The sequence below is a fragment of the Canis lupus genome, chromosome 13, assembly GCF_003254725.2.
Source record: "Canis lupus dingo isolate Sandy chromosome 13, ASM325472v2, whole genome shotgun sequence".
NCBI lineage: Eukaryota > Metazoa > Chordata > Mammalia > Carnivora > Canidae > Canis > Canis lupus.
This window is the reverse complement of record NC_064255.1, coordinates 31,696,339-31,716,859: the sequence shown is the minus strand read 5'-3', so window position 1 is coordinate 31,716,859 and position 20,521 is coordinate 31,696,339. Positions and strand designations below refer to the sequence as shown.

Here is a 20,521-nt window from a genome sequence, read left to right as displayed (position 1 = left end):
AGACTGAGCCTGGGCAAACTTCACTGGTTTTAGAGTTTTTAGCCTGAGTGGCAGAGCCTGAGGCAACCAAAGTGCCGACACATGAGGGAGGGATACTAGGAAAGACAGTCAGAGACAGGAGCCTCCAGTTTGCGTAAAAAATCCACCCAAATATCTGGCTGACCCCAGGACCCTGTCTGTCAAAAACAAATGCAAAAGTCAAACTAAGAAAAGAACTGAACTGAGACTACTCTAGGAGTCTGTAGTCTGAATCCAAAATCGCCAACATTCCTCAAAAAGCAGAACAGAATTCAGACTCCTGACATTACAATGCTCACTACGCCCAGGATACAATCCAAAATTACTCAACAAGCAAAAAGTGGAACACTATGACTCATTATCAAGACACAAGTTAATCAGTTCAAGTCAAATCCAAGTTGACTGGGATTTTAGAAGTAGAGATTTTAAAGCACCTATTTTAACTGCACTCAATGACAAAATAATTTAACACCTGTAATGACTGAAAGTAGAAAATTCCAGCAGGGAAATTTTTTTTTCACATACACATATTTACATATGAATCAAATAATAAATTCTGAACAGAGCATTACAATATCTGATATAAAAAAATTATCTGATAGGCTTAACAGAAAAATAAAGATAACATAAGAATAATTGAATTGAAGATACAGAAGTAGAAATCCGATCTGAAGATTGCGGCTGGAAGAGGGTAACCTAATAAGAAAAGAGATACAGGAACCATTCTGAGAATATCAAAAAGTTGAACATATGTGTAACTGGTCTCCAAAGGTGGGGAGAGAAAGGGTCATAAAAAGTATTAGGAAAAGTAATAGGTAAAATGCTACGATGAAACAAGACAAATCCCTTATGGGGGGTGTGTGGGGAACTACAAAAGATCAAACAGGAAATCTGATTAGTGCCATGTCAATTAGAGACTTTGAACTCATCAGCAAACTTAAGGCCCAGAGGGCTTCACTGGTGAATTCTATCAAATACTGAAGACAGAACAGCACCAAAATAACATACATTCCTTACGGTTAAAAAAAAAGGAAAGGAACAATTCTTACTTTATGAATCTAGCATAGCACTAATATCAAAATATGACAAAGATGTTATATGTGAAAAAAAAATTATTGTCCATGAACATAGATGCATTTGAATCCAACAATATAATAGAGATGATAATCAGTACGGTTTAAACCAGGAATGGAAAGCTGGTTTAATTTAGACAAATCAATCAATAAAATTTACTATATTAACAGTGTAAAGAAGTAACCTTCTGTATTAATTTAAATAGATGCAGAAAAGGCATTCAACAGAATTCACCACCCAGTCAGGATCAAATGTCTCAGCAAAACTGAGGTAAAGGAGACTTCGCCATCTAACAAAGAGAGGTTTGTTAATGCTTTCCACTCTGGGAACAAGGAAAAAAGTCCTAATCTCACCACTTGTACTCAAATATTGCACAGAGATACTATCCAAAACAATAATGCAAGCTAAATAAATTAAGAAGCATAAAAACTGGAAAGAAGTAAACTGTTTATATAGGTGATAAGACTATGTACATAGCATATTCTAAGTAATCTATAGAACCACTCAAGAAAACAAGTGAATTTAACAAAGCAACAGAATACAAGGTCAATATATAAAATTTTATATTAGAAGGAAAAAATTAGAAAATAAAAATTTTAGATATCCATTGTACAATACTATCACAAAATAGAATATTTAAGGATGAATTTAACACAAACAAGTAAGACTTTTACCCTGAAAAGGATAAAATGCTGATGATAGAAATTAAAAATCTCTAAATGGAAAGCTATATCACGTCAAGGAAGAGAAGATTCAATGTTGTCAAGATGCCATATCTCAATAAATTAATCAACACAAAGCAGCTGCAATCATCTCAGTACAATGTTTTGTGAAAATTAATAAAATAATTCTTAAATTGACACGGAATTAAAAAGGATATCTATCCAAACAATCTTGAAAAAGGACAAAGTTGAAGGGACTACATCACTTAACTTCATGTCTTATTATAAAAAGCTCCAGTAATGAAGATAGTATGTAGTAGCATAAGGATCCAGAATTAGAAGAATGAAACAAAAACGAACATCCAAACAACAGACCTTTGCTTACACAGTCATGTAATTTTCATCAAAGGTACCAATAACATCAATGAGAGGAAAACATCTTTCAACAAATGGTACTGGAAAAACTGGATATCCGCATGGAGAGAAAATAAATTTTGACCCTCTGCATCACAACATACACAAAAAAAAGCAATTTGATATGTATCACGGGCCTAAAAGTAAAAGCTATACTGGCAAAGCTTTTAGAGGAACACAGGAGACTAGCTTTATAACTTATAAGCAACTCTAGCATTTCTTTGAAGCTGGCAAGGATTTGTTAGTTGACAGAAGGTAATAATAGTAAAAGGAAAGAGAAACCTGATATGTTAGACAGACATCATGAAATTAAAAACTTCTACAGATCACACGACGCTATGAAGAAAATAACAGAAAAGCCACAGACTGAGCCAAATATTCACAAAACACATCTAACAAAAGACTTATAGCTGAGATATGTAAAACAGCTCCTACATCTATGATGAGAAGCCATACAGCCCATTTACAAATAGGCAAAGGACCTAAAAAGACACTTCAAAACAGAAGATACAGGAGTGGCCAGTCAGTACATGAAATGAACACATCACTTCTCATCAGAGAAATGCTAATGAACACCACAGGAAAATACCAATATATGATCACAATGGTTAAAATTCAACAGATTGAGAACATCAGACACTGATGAAGATAGAGAGCCACTACAACTGGCTTGCACTGTTCCTGGAAATGCAACAAGGTACAATCACTTTGGGAGAAAGTATGGCAATTTCTTGTAAAATTAAATACACAGCAAGTTAAATCTTAAGTACTCATTGAAAAGAAAAACATAACTCCAAAAAATGTATGAAAATGCGTGAAAACCTGTATGAAAATGTTCACAGCAATTTAATGTATAGTAACTCCAAACTGAAAATTGCCCTAGAAATGAATAAATAAATTGTGGTATACTCGAGCAATGGACTACTAGTCAGCATTCAAAAGAAACAAACTGCCGATGTATATACAGCAGTATGCATAAATCATGTACATAAGCACTCAGAAGAAAGAAAAATGGGATAAAAAGAGTATCAATGTATCATCATGTCAAATCTAAAATGACCAAGATTTTAGAACTAGATGGAGACCTTAAAGCACCTATTGTCATCCTGCTCAATGATATCACACTTGAATAAATAGAATATTTTTCTGGAACAGGTAATATTTTGAACATTTATGTGCCTACGCCCTATGCTAAGCATTTAATATGGATAACCTTATTTAATTCTTAACAATCCAACCTCATCTGATGAAGAAATTAAAGTAGAAAGAAGTCACATAGGTTGTCCAAAGCCCCATCACTAGGATGACTCAGAAGTATAATTCTTTAGGACTCCCTAACACTAAAGTCAATCAGAAAAGAGAGGATCACGAAATAAGTTTTTAAGTTTTAATTAACTGTGAAAGTATATCTGTGTTGGTGTGAGGTGTGGGAGGGCTATGCTATGGGAAAACACCTCGAGACAATATCAAACAGAATATAAATTCCACCTCTGCTCCCTTGTGATGGGGTTTGCCAAGCCTGCAGACCTCACTGTCTTACCTTAGGGAACTGCTTTACAGGGATTAACACTTTCTGTCCCAGCTTCATGTTCTTATTAATCACCACATCGATGTACTTTTCTTCATCCTTGCCTTCTCCTTTTTGAAACTTTTCTATTTCTGTGGAGGAAAAAAGATAACCGTGAAGTGCATGACTTAGAACCCCAGAGGCTGGGAGTTCTTGCTTGGCTCTACTGAGGCACGAAATCAAATACAGAAATGGGGACTATGAGATCAACATGAGTTTTTTGAGTAAAGACGTATTTCCCATTTTATCAATCATTCTTCGCCAGTACAGTAGGAAAAAAGGCAGGTGCTATGGCTCTGCAAAGTCAAGTCTCAACAGCCCATGCTACTGGAGGGAACAGTGAGCCAGCTGAAAAACAGACACCAACAAAAATAAGTTTCTTGGGGCCTTCTGGAATCCCAGGAAAAGGCTGCTCAAACCGCTAAGAAAAGCCCGAAAGTATTCTCTGTTCAGTGTAACAAAGTCCTGACATCCCTATCCATCAGCTCTGCTGGGCTCTCTGAGGCTTACATCTGCAGGAATTGATTCTTTGAGATGGCATTAAAAGCCCTAGACAATGTTCTGTCAGTTGACCTCCCCAACCAAATCTACCCTCCCCACAGGTGACACGGATCAACTACACACTCACGTCTTCGCGAATGTTCTCTTCTCTGCTTGTAATGTTATTATTTCAATTTTATACATCTCCTTCAAGAACCACATCAAATACTATTTTTTATGTGTGACTATCCCTCTCGCCAATGGGGCAGGAAGGAAGGAATCAATCACTTTCACCTTGATATTCACTCTGAAAACACTTTCTGTACAACTCTAATCCTAATTCCCAATGTGATGGTCTTAGGAGGTGGGGGCTCTAAGGAGGTGATTAGGTCATGACAGTGCAGCCCTCATGAAAAGGATTAGTGCCTTATAGAAAAGACCCCACGGAGCCCTTTCATCCCTTCTGCCATATGAGGACACAGCAAGAAGACTGCCACCTATGAACCAGAACCATGAACCACACGGGCCCTCGTGTGACACCACATGCCTCGTATAGGCACGTTAATCTTCAATTTCTAGGCTCCAAAAGTGTAGAAATAAATTTCTGTTGTTCATAAGGATCCCAGTCTGTGCTATTCTGCTACAGCAGCCCAAGTGGATCAAGATACTCTCCCACCAGAATGTAAATTTCTCTTAGGTAAAAAGCTGTTTCTTCCTTCAACAAACAGGTACCACGAAGCACACACTGGGTACACCTTCCCAATCTCAGAAAATTTCAGATGCTGTTTCCTCACACAGTTGCCTGTAGCATTTGGCTGTGTAAGAGGTACACAAACAGGCGCTCGGATGAGTGCTGAACAAATGTGTATGTGCACTGCTCCTTCCACGGACGGACCACGGGGTACGCACGTTCAAGGAAGGGAGCCCCAGCATGGAGAGAACCCAAAGGTGATGTCACTTGTATAAAGGGGCACACGTACTCATTTGTTTTGCTTGTTGGGCTAGGAATACCTAAGAATTTAATATATGCCACAGTCACAACATAATTCAATCCTCACAAGAGACGGCAAACAAGAAGTCCAAATAGGTTACTTTGCTAATAAATAACAGAGGTAGGATTTACCTCCAGGCTTGTCTGACTGTAAAGACAGTGTGCCACTGCAAGTCTCTCCCACCATTTTTTTTTTATGCCATGTAAGACAGGAAATAAGATTTTCATGGCACCTTAGGATAAGGTGACTTAACGTGGAGGCTTCAGTTACCACTAAAGAGCCTGGTGGCACTGATGCCTTCCCTCCTCCATCCATCCTACCCCTTCATTCCACTCTTGAGCACTAAAACCTCAACTGTCTTGCATGTATTCAAGTTGAACCTGATCTCTCTCCTCCACAGTGACAGCCTTGACACCTATCATGATAGTCCTGAATAAAGTCTTCCTTACCATTTTAACAAGTGTCAGAATAACTTTTTTCTTTAACAATGCATGGTTAAAAAAAAAAAAGTCAGTATCTATGTGGGGTGTAATGAAAAATATATATTTGGTCTTTGTTCCAGACTCCTGGCATGGACCTCCTAAAACCCTACCCTACCCTACAAGTTTCCTGAGAGATAGGAGTGCACTTTATCATTCCTAACAACCCCTTTCAACCATACTGGCCTTCATGCTAATGAGATGACTCTTAGAGGAAGAGGGAGCTGGTTGCCAGAAAAACCAACCATGTGAAAAATCAAGCAAGTGCCAAGCTGGCACATTCAGCACTCCCACCTGTGGGGAGAGAAGAGGAGCTCGAAACTGAGTTCAGTCATCAACAACCAATGATTGTTGGTAATCAATTTTGCCCACATAATGAAGACCCCACAAAACCCCCTCAACAAGAGTCTGGAGAGCTTCTGGGCTGGTGATCACATCCAAGTGCTGGGAGGGTAGTGTGCCTAGAGAGGGCATGGAAGCTCCACATCCTTCCAACACCTTGCCTTTGCATCCCTCTTCTGTTTGACTGTTACTGACTTACATCCTTTATAACTAACCATGGTAAGCAGAGTGCTTTCCTGAGTCCGGTGAGTCACTCTAGCAAATTATCAAACCTGAGGAATGAGTTGTGGAACCCCCAAACTCGCAGCTCATCGGACAGCAGTGTGAGCAGCCCGGACACCCCATCTGCAGCTGATGCCTGAAGTGAGGGCAGTCTTGTGGGGCACAGCCCTCTTTCTGTGGGGTCTACCCTACCTGCAGGAGTCGCAGTCAGAACTGAACTAGCTCAAACTTCTGGACACCCAGTTGGTGCTGGAGAACTGGTTGGTGTCAGGAGACACTACACAAAAGGCATTACAAGTGACGAGGAGGAAGATGAAGGCAAGCAGGAGAGGCCCTGAAGATAGTACTAAACTTCCAAATAAACTAATTGATAATTCCATCTGCTTTCTTGTATTATCCTAGTTTCAGATCCAGAAAACAGATTCTAAATAGGATCTGTATAGGACATTAAAATGTACATTAAAATTGAAGGATGTGAAATGCAAAATTTTACTTAGATAATTCTCGTTATTGTTGAAAAATCTTTTAAGAGTCTTTTTAATTTTGATTTTTTCCTATAAAAGTGAAATATATACATGGTAAAAATTTAAAACAGTATAACAGGATATAAAATTTTTTAAAAGGTTTCTCCTACCCCCATACTCTCCAGAGGCAATGATTATTACAATATCATATACTCTTTCAGAAGTTATCCATGAATACACAAGTGCATGTTCGCATGCACGCGCGCACACACACACACACACACAGGATTTAAAAACTGGAACTAATGGTGTAAATGAGCTAAACTAGTTTTGTTTTCCTTAGTAAAGAACAATAAGTCACATCTCATCTGCTCCATCAAGTATGACAATTCATGACTTCAGCTTTAATTAGAAGAAAATTAATTCCACATTTTTATTTATGCATTTATGCTCTAATTGGAAATGCCTTTAGCATACAGAATTCAACAAAATTAGATATACTGAAACTTTGTAGAATGAAAAAAAAGAACTTTTAATGCACAGAAGTATTTGTTAAAATAAGTGTAATTACCTATTTTCAAATAACACTGCATTTTTATGATTTTTGAGCACTCATCACATATGCACAATATATAACTCCATAATCAGCATTCAAATGTTATTCCTTGAATCAGTGACAGTAAGCATTTTAAGTAACATATAAAATCATAAAGATCAAAAAATTAGAAGAAAATTATGTATGTTACAATATATTACATTAAAGTTTGAGATTATACCTATGATTTGGAAAAGGAAAATAAAAATAAAAAAATATATGATACCTCATTTCATCTCTAGACAGTCAACTGTGAAAATCTTACGTTGCTAAAATATCTTGTTGCCTTAAGTAAGCTTTGAATTATGTTCAGATATAATATATCACTGTTTAAGATCTATTTGAAAATTGTGAAAGCCTGATGCCACGCTACAAGTGTGTTGGTTTGCATGTACTGAACCTAACACACTACACAGCAATAAGAGGAAGCCCCGATCCCATGCCTGAGGTCAAACACATCCAGCTTAAATCATGGCTACTAGACTTTTCCCAGGCCTTCCAGCTACAAAATTCAAAACTGGTCAAAACTTTTGTGGATGTTTCTTAGACACTATTCATTCAATCAACAACTTTGTACTTTCCACTTGATTGAGGATCATAAGAAGTTTGATGTTTTCATGAAGTCCCACAAAATACAATGCAAAAAAGCAGGGGGACTGCACAAGAGATGTACGAATTCATGAAACAGCTTTCTGGCATTTATGCCTGTCCCTAACTGGGCATTTCATTTCCAAAACCCACGTGACCACCTCTCTGATCTTCTCTAGGGAAGGGAAGATGCTTGACACCACCAAGGTGGATGTAACCTCTTAGTTAACTGCAGCCAGTGAAGGCCAACCACAGAGAAAATCCAATCAGGTTTCTGAGGTCGAATGCATGAGGGATTTGACTTTGACTAATCCCCAGATTACATTTTGTTACCACACAGTTCAATGTACCAATGCCATCTCCCAGCTCAGAAATAATAAGCAAATGTGTGATTAGGGTTTAGATAATGCAGGGGATTAGAACGTTATATTTGCAAACCATGGACATCAAATTTCTGTCAGCCCAGAAACTAGTGTCAATTACAATGTCTTTTTTATTTGTCCATTTCTTTTTTGTTTTTGACTTGGGCATGTACAGAGCTTCCTAAGCAATGGCCACTTACCTTTGTATTTTAGCCCATCAAACATAGTAAAATCCACTAATCCTCTAAAAACCAGCCAAATCACCTTTGGATTTACACCGAGTTAAATTTTCAGTATTTATTTAACATATTAAATAATTTGAGTACTGTAAATTTTCATTAAAGATGCTTAAGATCAGTGTGCCTGGGGGCTTGTTCGGTTAAGCAGACTCTTGATTTTGGCTCAGGTCATGATCTCAGGGCTGTGGAATCAAGCCTCACATCAGGTTCTATGCTCAGGGGGGAGTCAGCTTGATGATTTCTCTCCTTCTCCCTCTGCCATCCCCCTGCTCGCTCTCTCTCTCTCTCTCTCTCAAATAAATAATCTTTTTAAAAATGCTTATATTCTCTCATAGAATCAAGTACATCGAAACTGATATTTTCCTTTTGCTGAGCAACTCCATTTCTATAAATTTACCCTACACACAGACTTAAGTATAAAATATTATGTACAAAGTTATCCATTTATAGCACTGTCTTTAATAGCAAAACACTGAAAATCATCTAAATGTCTATTAACAGGAACCTGTTTACAGAAGCTAGGGCACACCTGCACTATGAAACAGCACACAGCTACTTTATAAGATCAAGAACTCTTTATCTTCTGATAGAAAACGATCTCCACCAGAATCACTGTTTACACACACACACACACACGCACACACACACACACAGTGTCAAACAGTGAACAATATATGTTCATATTCACTTGTATATGCACAGAAAATTTCTCTCTACTTATATATAAAAAACTAGTAACAGTGGTAACTAGCAGACATGAGGGAATCAGTAGACAATAAGCAGGACTGAATCTTTTATGTTGTTTTAAATTTTTGAAACATGAATATCTTATCCATTTAAATTACATAAAATTAAATTTTAAGCACTTTATACAATTTTTGAAAATATGGAGACAGAATAGAATAAAAATTTATACAGAAATTTATACATGCTTATATTATGCATCTTGGCTAGTAATCCAGAGCTTTAATGTCTCTTGATCATTCATTTTAAGTTCTTCATTCAATGTACTATTTTACTGAAACTGCAATGGGAAATTTACCTAGGCTGCTTATCTTACTTGAAGCAACAGATAGGTTTCTGAAAATGACATGTAAAACATTTTAATTTGAGAATCTGGTAATATTTTAAACGCAGTGAGGTTCACTTGGATGAGCAGTGAGGATTGGCACCAACCCAAAAGTGCTGACTGGGTTTTGATATGTTGAGGAAATATATAAGGTGCTGGGAACAGAATATAGGGAATGTGTGCACGGAAACAGACAAATATTATAACGCACACAGTGCTGCAGGAAAGGGACTAACAGCTCTGGAATTTGGACAATTATTTGAAAAGCTAGAAAGTATGTGCTACAGGGTAAGGAATGGAGTTTGTCAGGCAGAGAAATGATGAATTCTTCACTGAAGGTAAGTAGCCTCGTGTAACACCAGTTCACATTCGCTCATTCGATTAGTCAGACTGTGCAGTTGATAGATGGAGTTTTACTAAGATAGCATAATCTATTTTTCCCTTTTCTCTTCAAACAGTACAAAATGGAATAGATGAGACAAGTAATGACGACAAGATCCTGCCATCACAGAGCCCGTTAGGGAACAAGCTTAGGCATGAACTCAATTTCCTGACTGTGTCTTGGGCTCCTGAAGAAAGATGGAACAGGTTCAGGGTGAGAGGAGGGGTAGTTCTCTTGGGCCACCACAGAGAAGAAGTGAGGACAAAAACATAAAGAGGCAAGCCAGGTTCTTAAGATCAAAACTGAGATCCTAACAGTTGAGTAACAACAGGGAGCTACTAAAGGTGGTTAGCTGGGGTGTGCTGTGATGGGAGACATCCTTAAGGAAAGGCAATCTGGCAGCTAAGGTGTAAGTAACACGGATGGGATGTGGGGGGTTGGGGGCTGGGGCAAGTTAAAACACAGCTAGATAATAAAACAGTCTGTCGGGATAAACAACAACTGTGAGACGGCACCAGACAGCTTGTTTATAGTTGATGTGGACAGAAGACAAATGAGGAAGCCGTCAGAGGCAAAGCCTTCATATTTAGAGCAAGCATCAAGCCTACTGAGTATCCAATCAGAGAGAACACACAGGACACACCTGTCCTCCTGTCACCATCCTATTCTCTAGCCCACAACACCCACCTTTGTCCACAGGTTCTAAAGCACAACGTCCACCATGCCATATGTAGGCTTTTGAACTTGTTCTCTAAGACTGGAATATGGGCTTTTGGCCTTGAGGTGTCTTCTCTTTGGTGTCTCCAACTAAATTCTACTCCCGGAAGGGCTGTCCTTAAATTTCCAGATGAGTTAACCAAAAGAACACAGCACCTATGCTTACCATAGGGCTAACCTCCTACTGTCTGATTTCTCCCACAGACTGTCAGCTACCCCTTTCATGGTGCCTGGCATGTGGTGAGGGCTCCCAGGGACATGCTGTGAGAGGCTGGATGGTGAAAACTCATTACAAACACACATGCTTATAGCCTTACCTTTTATTCAGTCTTTTTGCTGCTTTATCTCACACGATCCTGACAATATTCCAGGATCAGTGAGTATTATTCACATTGCACACATGAGAGAAGTTGGAAAATGTGTTTCTAAAAGTCACAGAGATTGCAAGCAATATTACAGAGACTCAAACTCAGGACTCTGAATACAGCACACTTTGCCAACACGTTCCATCCACAGGTCGTTAAAACATTTTGTCTAGCTAACAGCCAATCAGGCTTGTAGCACAGCGTTTCCATAAAGGAGAAAAACACATTCTTTAACAAAACAGGTCAATGAAAGAATGCATTAATGAACCAACACGTTCCTATGCTGAGCCCACATGGAATTTATCTTTTAGGTCAAAAACTGTTAGTGAGAAACCCTGATATTCTGCAACTCTGCTTATGCCTACAGCCTCTGTTCTTCCCCTGGGTTTGAATGATCCAACAAACAGGACTCCAGAAGGAGACAATGGCATTCAAACTCCGTAATCTGAAGAGGATGTAATTAAGGGCCTGCATATCAAAGGTGCAGAGAAGCTAGGTTCATAGCAACAAAGAATGATGTAGCACTCTCAGGTTAGCCAGGAAGGGAGGTGTTACTGCCCCAAGACATGAGCCCAAAGGAACAAGACAAGGCAAAGAAAGAGGCTGCGTGTAGTGAGGGTGGCCTGACAGGGTCCTAGACTCCCGTGGAAGGAAGCAGACAACTCATTATATTAGGTTACATTCCCTGTAACCTAACAGGGAAGAAGCCAGAGAGAACATGCCCTCAGATCTCACTTCTCCCTCCGGAGGATCCTCCCGAGGATCCTCTGCTGGGGCCTCCCACTGGGCAGTTCAGATGCAACTACAAGGCAGAGGCAGAAGTGTCTGCTAAGACAGCCTCATGCATCCACATCAGCCTCCTGGGTGCAGAGCAGAGCAGAGAGGGTAGACAGAGGACCTGGGAAGGCAAAAAGCAGCTCCCTAGGCCTCCATCTCTGGTAAACCAAAGGAGTCTTCAAAGAATTTCTGATACCTCCTTTACACACAGAACTTTCCATCTGTGAGCTTACCACATGGATCACACAGCAAAATACTGAAAAGTAATGACAATTGTTTCAGAGGTCACTCATACCAGTACTGACTAGGTAATTACTGTCATTACCTAGTGATTCACCAGGTACAGGGCTCTGTGTTGGACTTATAGTCTCTCTTTATCCTACCAAATCTATGATCTATCATGTCCATTTCACAGAATAAGACCAGAGGATTCAAATGTTTAACAAGTTTGGTAAGTTAGGTAACAAGGACTCAAGTCAGGATTGACATCAAGGTATATCTAATGTCAAAGCCCATCTTACTAGCTGTTTAAAAGCTACTTTGGGGGCACCTGGGTGGCTCAGTTGGTTAGGCATCCAACTCCTGATTTTGGCTCAGAGTCATGATCTCAAGGTCATGGCATTGGGACTGCCTTGGGCTCTGCACTGTGTGTGGAGTCTGCTTGAGATTCTCTCTCTCCCTCTCCCTCTGGTCCTTCCCCACTCACTCTTTCTCTCTAAATAAATAAATAAATACATGCATGCATGACACTTAGTAAAAATTCACTTAAAAGGGTCATAAAAATGTAGGTAAGTACCACCAATTAGCAAAATTAAGTCTGAGTGGGGACAGAAATCTAGTCAGTAGACCCCCTTTCCAAGCACCTTAACCCTCTATAACTGATCAGAGAGGACAGGGCTCAGCCGGGATCTACAGTAACAAGAAGCCCAGATAAGGAGGAGAATAATCACATGCTCAATATTCAGAAATCTATTTCAAAATAATACAACAGCCCAGTTGGAAAATTTAAACTGATCTTAAAAGATATATAAATAGTGTTCAAAGCCACTATAAATTCTATTTGACAGATTACTAAAATGTTACTGTGGCTGCTGGTCTGAAAAGAAATTTTTAACCTCCAACATGACAAATGTTTTCACTAAGGAATTACTTTATTTAAGCAATCCAAACCTAACTGAATACCTATTAGATTCAAACCAGAGCTGAATACACTAAAACCTGCCCAGACTAGATTGATTCATACAGCTCATGATCTTGCAAATAATCTTCCATAAACAGAAATAAATGGCACAGCAGAGTAGAGATGCATATCACTGTCTAATAAGGATGAACAGACTCACCATAAATACACACACATATACCATCCAGGAAGCGGGACACAGTCGATACTCTAAATATTAAGGATGCTTGGAAGTAAACTATTTTTTATAAAGACAGCAAATATTTAGGCACAAATATCCTTAAATATACATACAACACATAAGACAAAAACATACACACAAAGAAAGAAAGTCGAACTTCTCCAGGAAGGAAGAAAGATTGATAAAGAGGAAGGGAAGAATTAATTCTATCCATCATAGATAATTAACAAAAATATAGCAATAATATAGGTTGCCAGAATTTATTTACTATCTTCTAGGTACTTAATCTTTATAACATTGTAGCGAAGTAGCTGTTGTACAGAAAGGGAACAGTTGCTTGGAGGCATCCAGGAACTCAGCTGAGGTCCCACAGTCACCCTCGATTCAGGACCCCAACCATGGTTCATCTCTTCCTAAAGTAACGCTCCCTCTGGTTTCTTGGTACTACTGTAGTACAGGGATCTTATTTTGGTGAGAAAAAGAGTTTTGGATTATTTCATTTTTGCAGAAAGTCACCAAGCTATTGAAAGTATCAAAAGAAACCATGTTTATCACATTGCTTTAAAAACTATAATGCATAGAATATAGGCCAGTATTACCTCATATAGTACTTAATTTGCAATGATTTACTTACAAGTATCTCATTATAGAATGGATTTCAAAAAGAATTTGTGAAAGCTATATAATACTTTTTTCTTTAAAGCTATATAATTCTAAAGAAAAGCTATATGATTCTAAAGGATCAAATCCAGATAACTAAAAAATTCTGAGCACTACTCAGAATTATTATAAACATTTTGTCAAATTCTTTTTACGGAAAAAAAAATGCTTCCAATTTACTGCACCTTAATTTCCCTTTAAATATATGCAGTCGTTCACCAAACAAAGGGCATCATGGCAGAAAAAAAGAGCAATACAAAGATACCTAGCATGATCACTCAATGCCTCAAGGAGAAAGACTCAAAGACCTTCAGAAATAAGTAGGTTACTGGATCTGGATACAAAATTCTATCAATTTTCAAAATAACTTCTAATTGCAAAAGGTTTCCGCTCCCTGCCCCAAATTTTAAAACAATAAAGACCAAAGCATATGAATCAGAGCTGAGAAGCTCCCTAAAACTTGCAGGAGGTACCTAACAAGTTGAACAGTTCCTATACACGGGACACTCTACTGGGGCTCTACCTACAATTAGTCCTCACGACTTCTCAGATGATGGCGCAGAAATTATCATCCTCTTTTCTCTTATATCTGCTCAGTGGCAGAGCTGACGCTGGACTGCAGGATTAGGGACTCTCAAAGGCTTTGCTTCATCTCCAAATTACCATACAACTTTGAATTCAAAACTGAACCTTTGAGCCAACAGGTGAGCACAACAGATTAAATTCCACCTCCAATAAATCAATAGACTTTTACAGGAATGGTCCATCGACTGCATTTTTGGAATGCACACTATTTACTGAGAAATATAACAGAAGCAACAGAGGGAGTTAATAACATAATAAATGTACAACAGGTTCAAACTCATTTCCAGCATGCTGTTATGTAGACTGATGAAGACAACAAATGACCAGGGTGCGCAGGTTCACCCATGGCTCTACCAGTTCTAATGGTGAATGTTGGCAAATTCTCTTCTATTGACCTATTTTCATCTGGTAGTAAAGAAAGTTCAGAAGTATTTACTGGCATTGGCTGCAAAGAATGGTTCACCTTCTACTTAAATCACGCAAACAAGACCTGTAACAAGAAGATGGACCGAGAAAGTGATGAAATTTGGCTAGGAGTTCTTGCCTTCCCAAACAGGCCAATCCAAGGCAGTTCCAAATGCTTCAGTATTATTCTGGATAGAACCCATTTACATTTGTCCAATGAAGATTCAGTAAACCCACAGATTAAATGCAGACAACATTGCAAAAGGTTAATTCAAGTCAATAATGATTTAAGTTGGTAACTACTGAAAGGAGGGATGGGAATAACTACTAAAGACTGAAAAAAGGAAAATCTGCTTTTTTAGTTATACCTGCCTGAGGGTTACACCACATTTCTCACTTTTAATTGCAAACATCATTAAGTATACTGCAAAAGACCAGCTATCTTAAACAATTATCAGGCTCCAGAGGTCACCAATTAGAACCCTGCAAGGATTTGAATTAAAAAAGGTTTTATGATTAGGTGAAGTAATGATCCAAGAAAGAGATTAGTTCTGTTCCGACTGTACTCATTATAAAACCCATTTCCTTTGTGTGAAGATTCAGTGTCTTTCTCATTTATCCTGCTGGCATTACCACACTTGGAGATAGAAATATGACTGTACTAATGATATCCTATAACAACCATATAATGCAAGCATTTTACTCTCTATTACTTTCATATCTAATAAGATTACCAATGAATATTTTCTATTGGTTAGATGTACAAAATACAAACTCCACAGCTATGATGGACTATTCAAAATAAATTCAAAGCAGGATATAATCATGTGATGGCTAGACAGACATTTTTAGGCCAGTTTCATAATCATAATCACTCCCTATTTATACAGCAAAAAGAGTAATTGGGGGGGAAAGATCCTTAAGATGTTAAATCATATTTTTCATAAGCTGATACAGGGTCACTTTTATAAAAAGAACACTAAAAACAAATAGCACAACCAAGGACTGCAACTAGATCCCAAAGAATACATCTACTCCGATACTATACAAAACATGTGTCAACAAAACCATTAGATATGCTAGTAAAATGAAGACAGCTTAAAAGAAAAAGCACAAACATAGCTTAATATGAATACAAACATACAAGGTGCCTAAAAATACTATACTTCCCTCATAACTCCATGTTTTTCTAAGCTACCTGGAAAGTGGCAAACAGGCATAAAACACTTTTTTAAAACAAAATACAATAATGGCAGAGACAAAAATTTTGTCACCCAGATTCAATCATCATAGAAGTTAAGACACTGATAAAAAAAAAATCAATTTGGAAACACTTTACAGTCCCAGCCTCTGAGGACATGGAACACGCCAACACAGATACATACAGTTCACTGAAAATGAGAACAAGCTTTCCACACCAACGTAAAGCTGGAAAGAGTTACCCACACGAGGTCATTCTCCAGCTACATTTTGTGCATGGCTCCTCCTTGTAAGTCAGATGCTGTCTTTTCACAGTGGACATTCCCACTGGGGATTTTCTTTAGGGTATTTGTCAAGCTGGGTATAGAACTTCACATTCTAAACCAAGATGTATGTTAAAATCATCTAGGGATCTTACAAAAAAACCCCAAAGATGCTAAGGCTAGTCAGCTTCATTCGTTTTCATTCTATCCTTCAACCATAAAGAATTTAGTTAAACAATTATGCAGGCTAGTGAGTTCTACTTGTCAAATCTCCTAACAATCGACTGATTTATTTTAAGGCTGAATATACAGATTACTTGTTACTTTACAGGACTGACCCACATGGCCTGTCTGGGCAAATGAGACAGAATCAAAGGATGGCATACAGGGCTTTACTTTGACTAAAGCTAGCAATTAGTATCTTACGCTGATGTCTGACAGGCTTCTATTCTCTTGTCTTCAACACTGGAGGTGGGAAAATTTGTTGTTCTAGTCTACAAATGAGTTAACAATCTAAAATGAGAACACTAAGGAGAACAGCATGGCCAGCAATCCAGAGAAGTGTTCCCCTGCCCCATTTTCAAGAATTTAACCAATTTGTATAGCAACTGTGGGCCACAGTACATCAATAGATACACAGTGGATCTGAAATAACAGTAATTCATGGAAGAGGGAGGAGGAATGATTAGGGGAAGAAAGTCTAAGAATACTGTGTAAAGCAAGAAATAATGGGAAAAAGTAGAAAAGTGCTATCTAGGAAAACCAGCCAAAGTAACTTAAAATGCTTATCCTAAAGGATAAATGATTCATGAAAAATAAAAACATATGTATAAATATTTCTATATATCATATAAGAGGGATTAGATTTGGTCAGTCAGAAGGGCAGTGGCACAGTTAGAGAGATGAAGATGCTAATAACAGCATCCAAGGTGAACTAGTGATCTTAAGATTTAACTGGGTGGGCCCAGTCTGTGCTGGTCAGGACTCTGTAGGTGAACTTAAAATCTTATTATCTGTCTGCCTGACTAGTCCTTACACACGCAAAATCACATTAATCATCATAATGGCCCCAGTACCTAGTTCCACATCATAAATTCAACATGCATTCAAAATATATTTATTGAGTGAATGATAGAGAACGATGGTATTCTTCATGTAAGACTTGATGAACTTTTAAGAATGCCCACAGGTGTGAATGAACCAAGTGAAAGGCGCCTATACTCTCACTTATATAAACAAACTGCTTTGTAAGGTGTGGTCTCTTGGTCTGCAAGGGGATGTTCCAGAGGAGGAGAGCCTGTGGGGGCGTCAATCTTCCCATTTTGCCTCCAGTTTCCGGCAGCATGCCCCATGCCATTTCCAAATTCCAGCAGTGACGTGACTCCCTCACCTTCCCAGAGCCACACTCACCACACTTCCTCAGCAAGCCAGGACCCTCTGCTCAGATGTCTGGGTCCTGGCTCCGGAGCTCCCTTTTCAAGCTCCCTGAATAACCACACTGACTGGGCCTCCCCCCATTCCCCCCACTCCTGCTCCATGGAGTGCTTCCTCCCAGGTTCTTCCTCTGTTCCCCGTGCCCTAAGGGTGAGGGTCCATGGCAGTACCTGTATTAGTCTGTGTCACTTCTGTATCCACACTTGCTTTGCCAGCCACCAGGCACCTGCCTAACCAATTCTTTACAGCAAATCCTCTCTATGAAAATAGCGGATGTGATTTCTGTTTACCTGACTGATAGCCCCTTATGGCAAATTCTTGGAAGTGCAGTGGAAAGTACCCAAGAATTAGCAGGCTGGGAATCTTAAGTGCTCTGTGCCAGGTCCCATGCTAGGTCCTCAGGGGTCCCAGTGGAGCACAAGCCAGGCAGAGAATGGCAGGGAGCACAGGTGCTGGAGGGGCGGCCTGCACTGGACCACCAGAGCATTTCTGGTAAGTCCCTTAGCCTCACTGAACCCTCATTTCTTCATGTATAAGAATGGGGGAGAAACCTAGGCTTTTCAGACCTGTCCCCAACACCTGGGATTGGGAGTCACTAATCTAATGGCACTGAGCCTCTTCTAATTTGATTCTTCTATTTCCACAGTGCTTGAAAACTCAATTAAATTTTAGACCAGTGATTTATTAATGGTAATAAGGCCCTAAAGCAAAGGCCAGACAGCTTTCCTGGGCATACAGCGTACTTACGTAGCATCTCTTTTAACTGCGGAGAGCGCAATCTTACTTCCTTGGCCTCAAAGAGGTCGTTGACAGCGCAGAGCAGCGGCAAGCAAAGCACAAGCACAGCTTATTTGTTCTCACCCACCCCCCACCCCATCTATACCATAATGATCACATCAAAGTTGGGAAAAATGGCATCTATGTAATGACATTAGCATAGATGTTCTCTGTACAATGGAACCATAATGAATATCCTGGAGGCTGAATTATCTGAGCTAAATTTCTGATTTCCCCTGTGAAAAGCACAAAAACACAATATAATCTGGGAATATGCAACTGCAGGTGATGTTTACCTTGAGAAGCATACCTATCAGCATTCTAATTTGAGTAACATAGAGTAAATTTCTATGAATATATAACCATTCAACACATTATTCAGAGGGAAAGTGTTTATCATCTTCAAAACATTTGCTATTCCAAGAACTAATTAAGTTTACAAACTGTGTTGTGAATACCAGAAGGCAGTAGATGTACAAATCATATTGTTAATTATGCCTCTGACAAAGAAACTGTATCACAGGTATTACATACAAATGCTACAACCAGCCAAGTCCTTTAAATTCCATGATCTCAAGTTTGCGAACAAATAAAGCCAAAGTATGAGCATAAAATGAATGTAAAATTAAGTTGCTTAGAGGAAAATTCAAAAATAGCCCTAAGTGAATGCTTAATCGAGTTATTTGTCACCTGTTTTTGCTTATGGCACTCCCAGAACAGCATATTAACCTACAGCCTCCAGACAAGCACAACTGTCTAGTTTTTTGACACCTGCAATAAGAGAGTATAAATTAATGATGATACAGAAAGAAGAGCTTAATATAGTGAGACCTGAAGTGATAAAAAACTAATAAAAACACGGGATCAAATCGCAGACCAGCACTTACATACAGTATGACATTGGAAAAAAAAGAAAAAAGAAAAAAAAAAGTCAGAGGGCTCTCGGTCCCCTTAATTATCAATTAGGAATATTGACACCTACTCCTGAGGTCATGAGGACTAATCATAGACATCACGTGCCATGCCTCAACACTGCACATAGCCAATTCTAGCCTCCCACACATTCTATATTTCTGCATGTTAATGTGAGCAGAGGTATATATGAAGAGAAGGCTAATAAAACTTCAATGACAAGTTTAAGTATTAATATAATTAGAACTAGAGATAAACATTTCCAGAGAGATTAGAGTCATAATAAGTCCTGACTCCTCCTGATTATTCTGCAGTCAGCAAACCAAGCAGCTGGTACAGATGCCACCACTGGGAAGGACCTGGACAGGGTAAAACGGGGGCAGTTTCAACGTGAAGCTGGAGATGCCTAAACGCTGCTGCCTGGACTCAACTGGGACAAATGGTCTACTTGGGTGAGTGTCTTACCCTCCCTGAAACTCTACCTGTAGCACAGGGGCCACCTATTATCTCACTTGGCAGAGGTGGACATTAAATGAGGCCACGTAGAAGATGACACTCAGACAACCTGCAAGAGCTGCTCAAGCATCATGGGAATGGAGGCAAGGACCATGGCAAGCCCTGTCCAGGAGGCTACCTCGCAGGGCAGAAGGCAGCTGCAGACCACAGGTCCCAAGGGCGGCCTTTCCAACTGCACGTACATGAGGCTGCCGGGTTAGCCTTCTCTGTCCTATTGTGGTGTGGCCAGCTCTCTAAGCTCGGACGGAGGAAAAACACATCTGCTTCCCTCCAAAGAGCAGTGGAGGTGGTATGCCGGGCAGAGGAACGGTTCCCAAGAACAGCGAAGAGAACAGAGGATTGGCACAGTATCTACAGAAAACTGTGCCTCTGGGGTGATCTAACAAGGGAAGTGTTCTGTAACAGTATAGACAGGTGTATCTCCACACAACACTGACTGCCTACTACGTCATTCCTCGCCTAGAAGCATGTCACACACTCATGCCACATGTACACAGGGACTATCTAGAAGGCAGGCAGAACCACACAGACCAGTACTGACCAAGAGAACTTCCTGTGACGAGGAAAATGAACATCCACAGGGTACAACACAGTGGTCAC

At 39.3% G+C, this 20,521-nt stretch overlaps 1 protein-coding gene across 13 annotated transcripts in view; it reads right to left on the bottom strand.

Annotated features, from left to right (window-relative positions):
- KHDRBS3 (KH RNA binding domain containing, signal transduction associated 3) overlaps nt 1-20,521 on the bottom strand; it is a 185,504-nt gene that overhangs the window by 118,253 nt on the left and 46,730 nt on the right. For all 13 annotated transcript variants that reach the window (XR_007401599.1, XM_049092775.1, XM_049092772.1 and 10 more), the window contains exon 2: nt 3,709-3,827. Coding sequence is in view for 12 of the 13 variants with exons in the window: in XM_049092775.1 (XP_048948732.1) it covers nt 3,709-3,827 (119 nt within the window). In the remaining variant the exon portion in view is untranslated. The remainder of the gene's footprint in view (nt 1-3,708; nt 3,828-20,521) is intronic.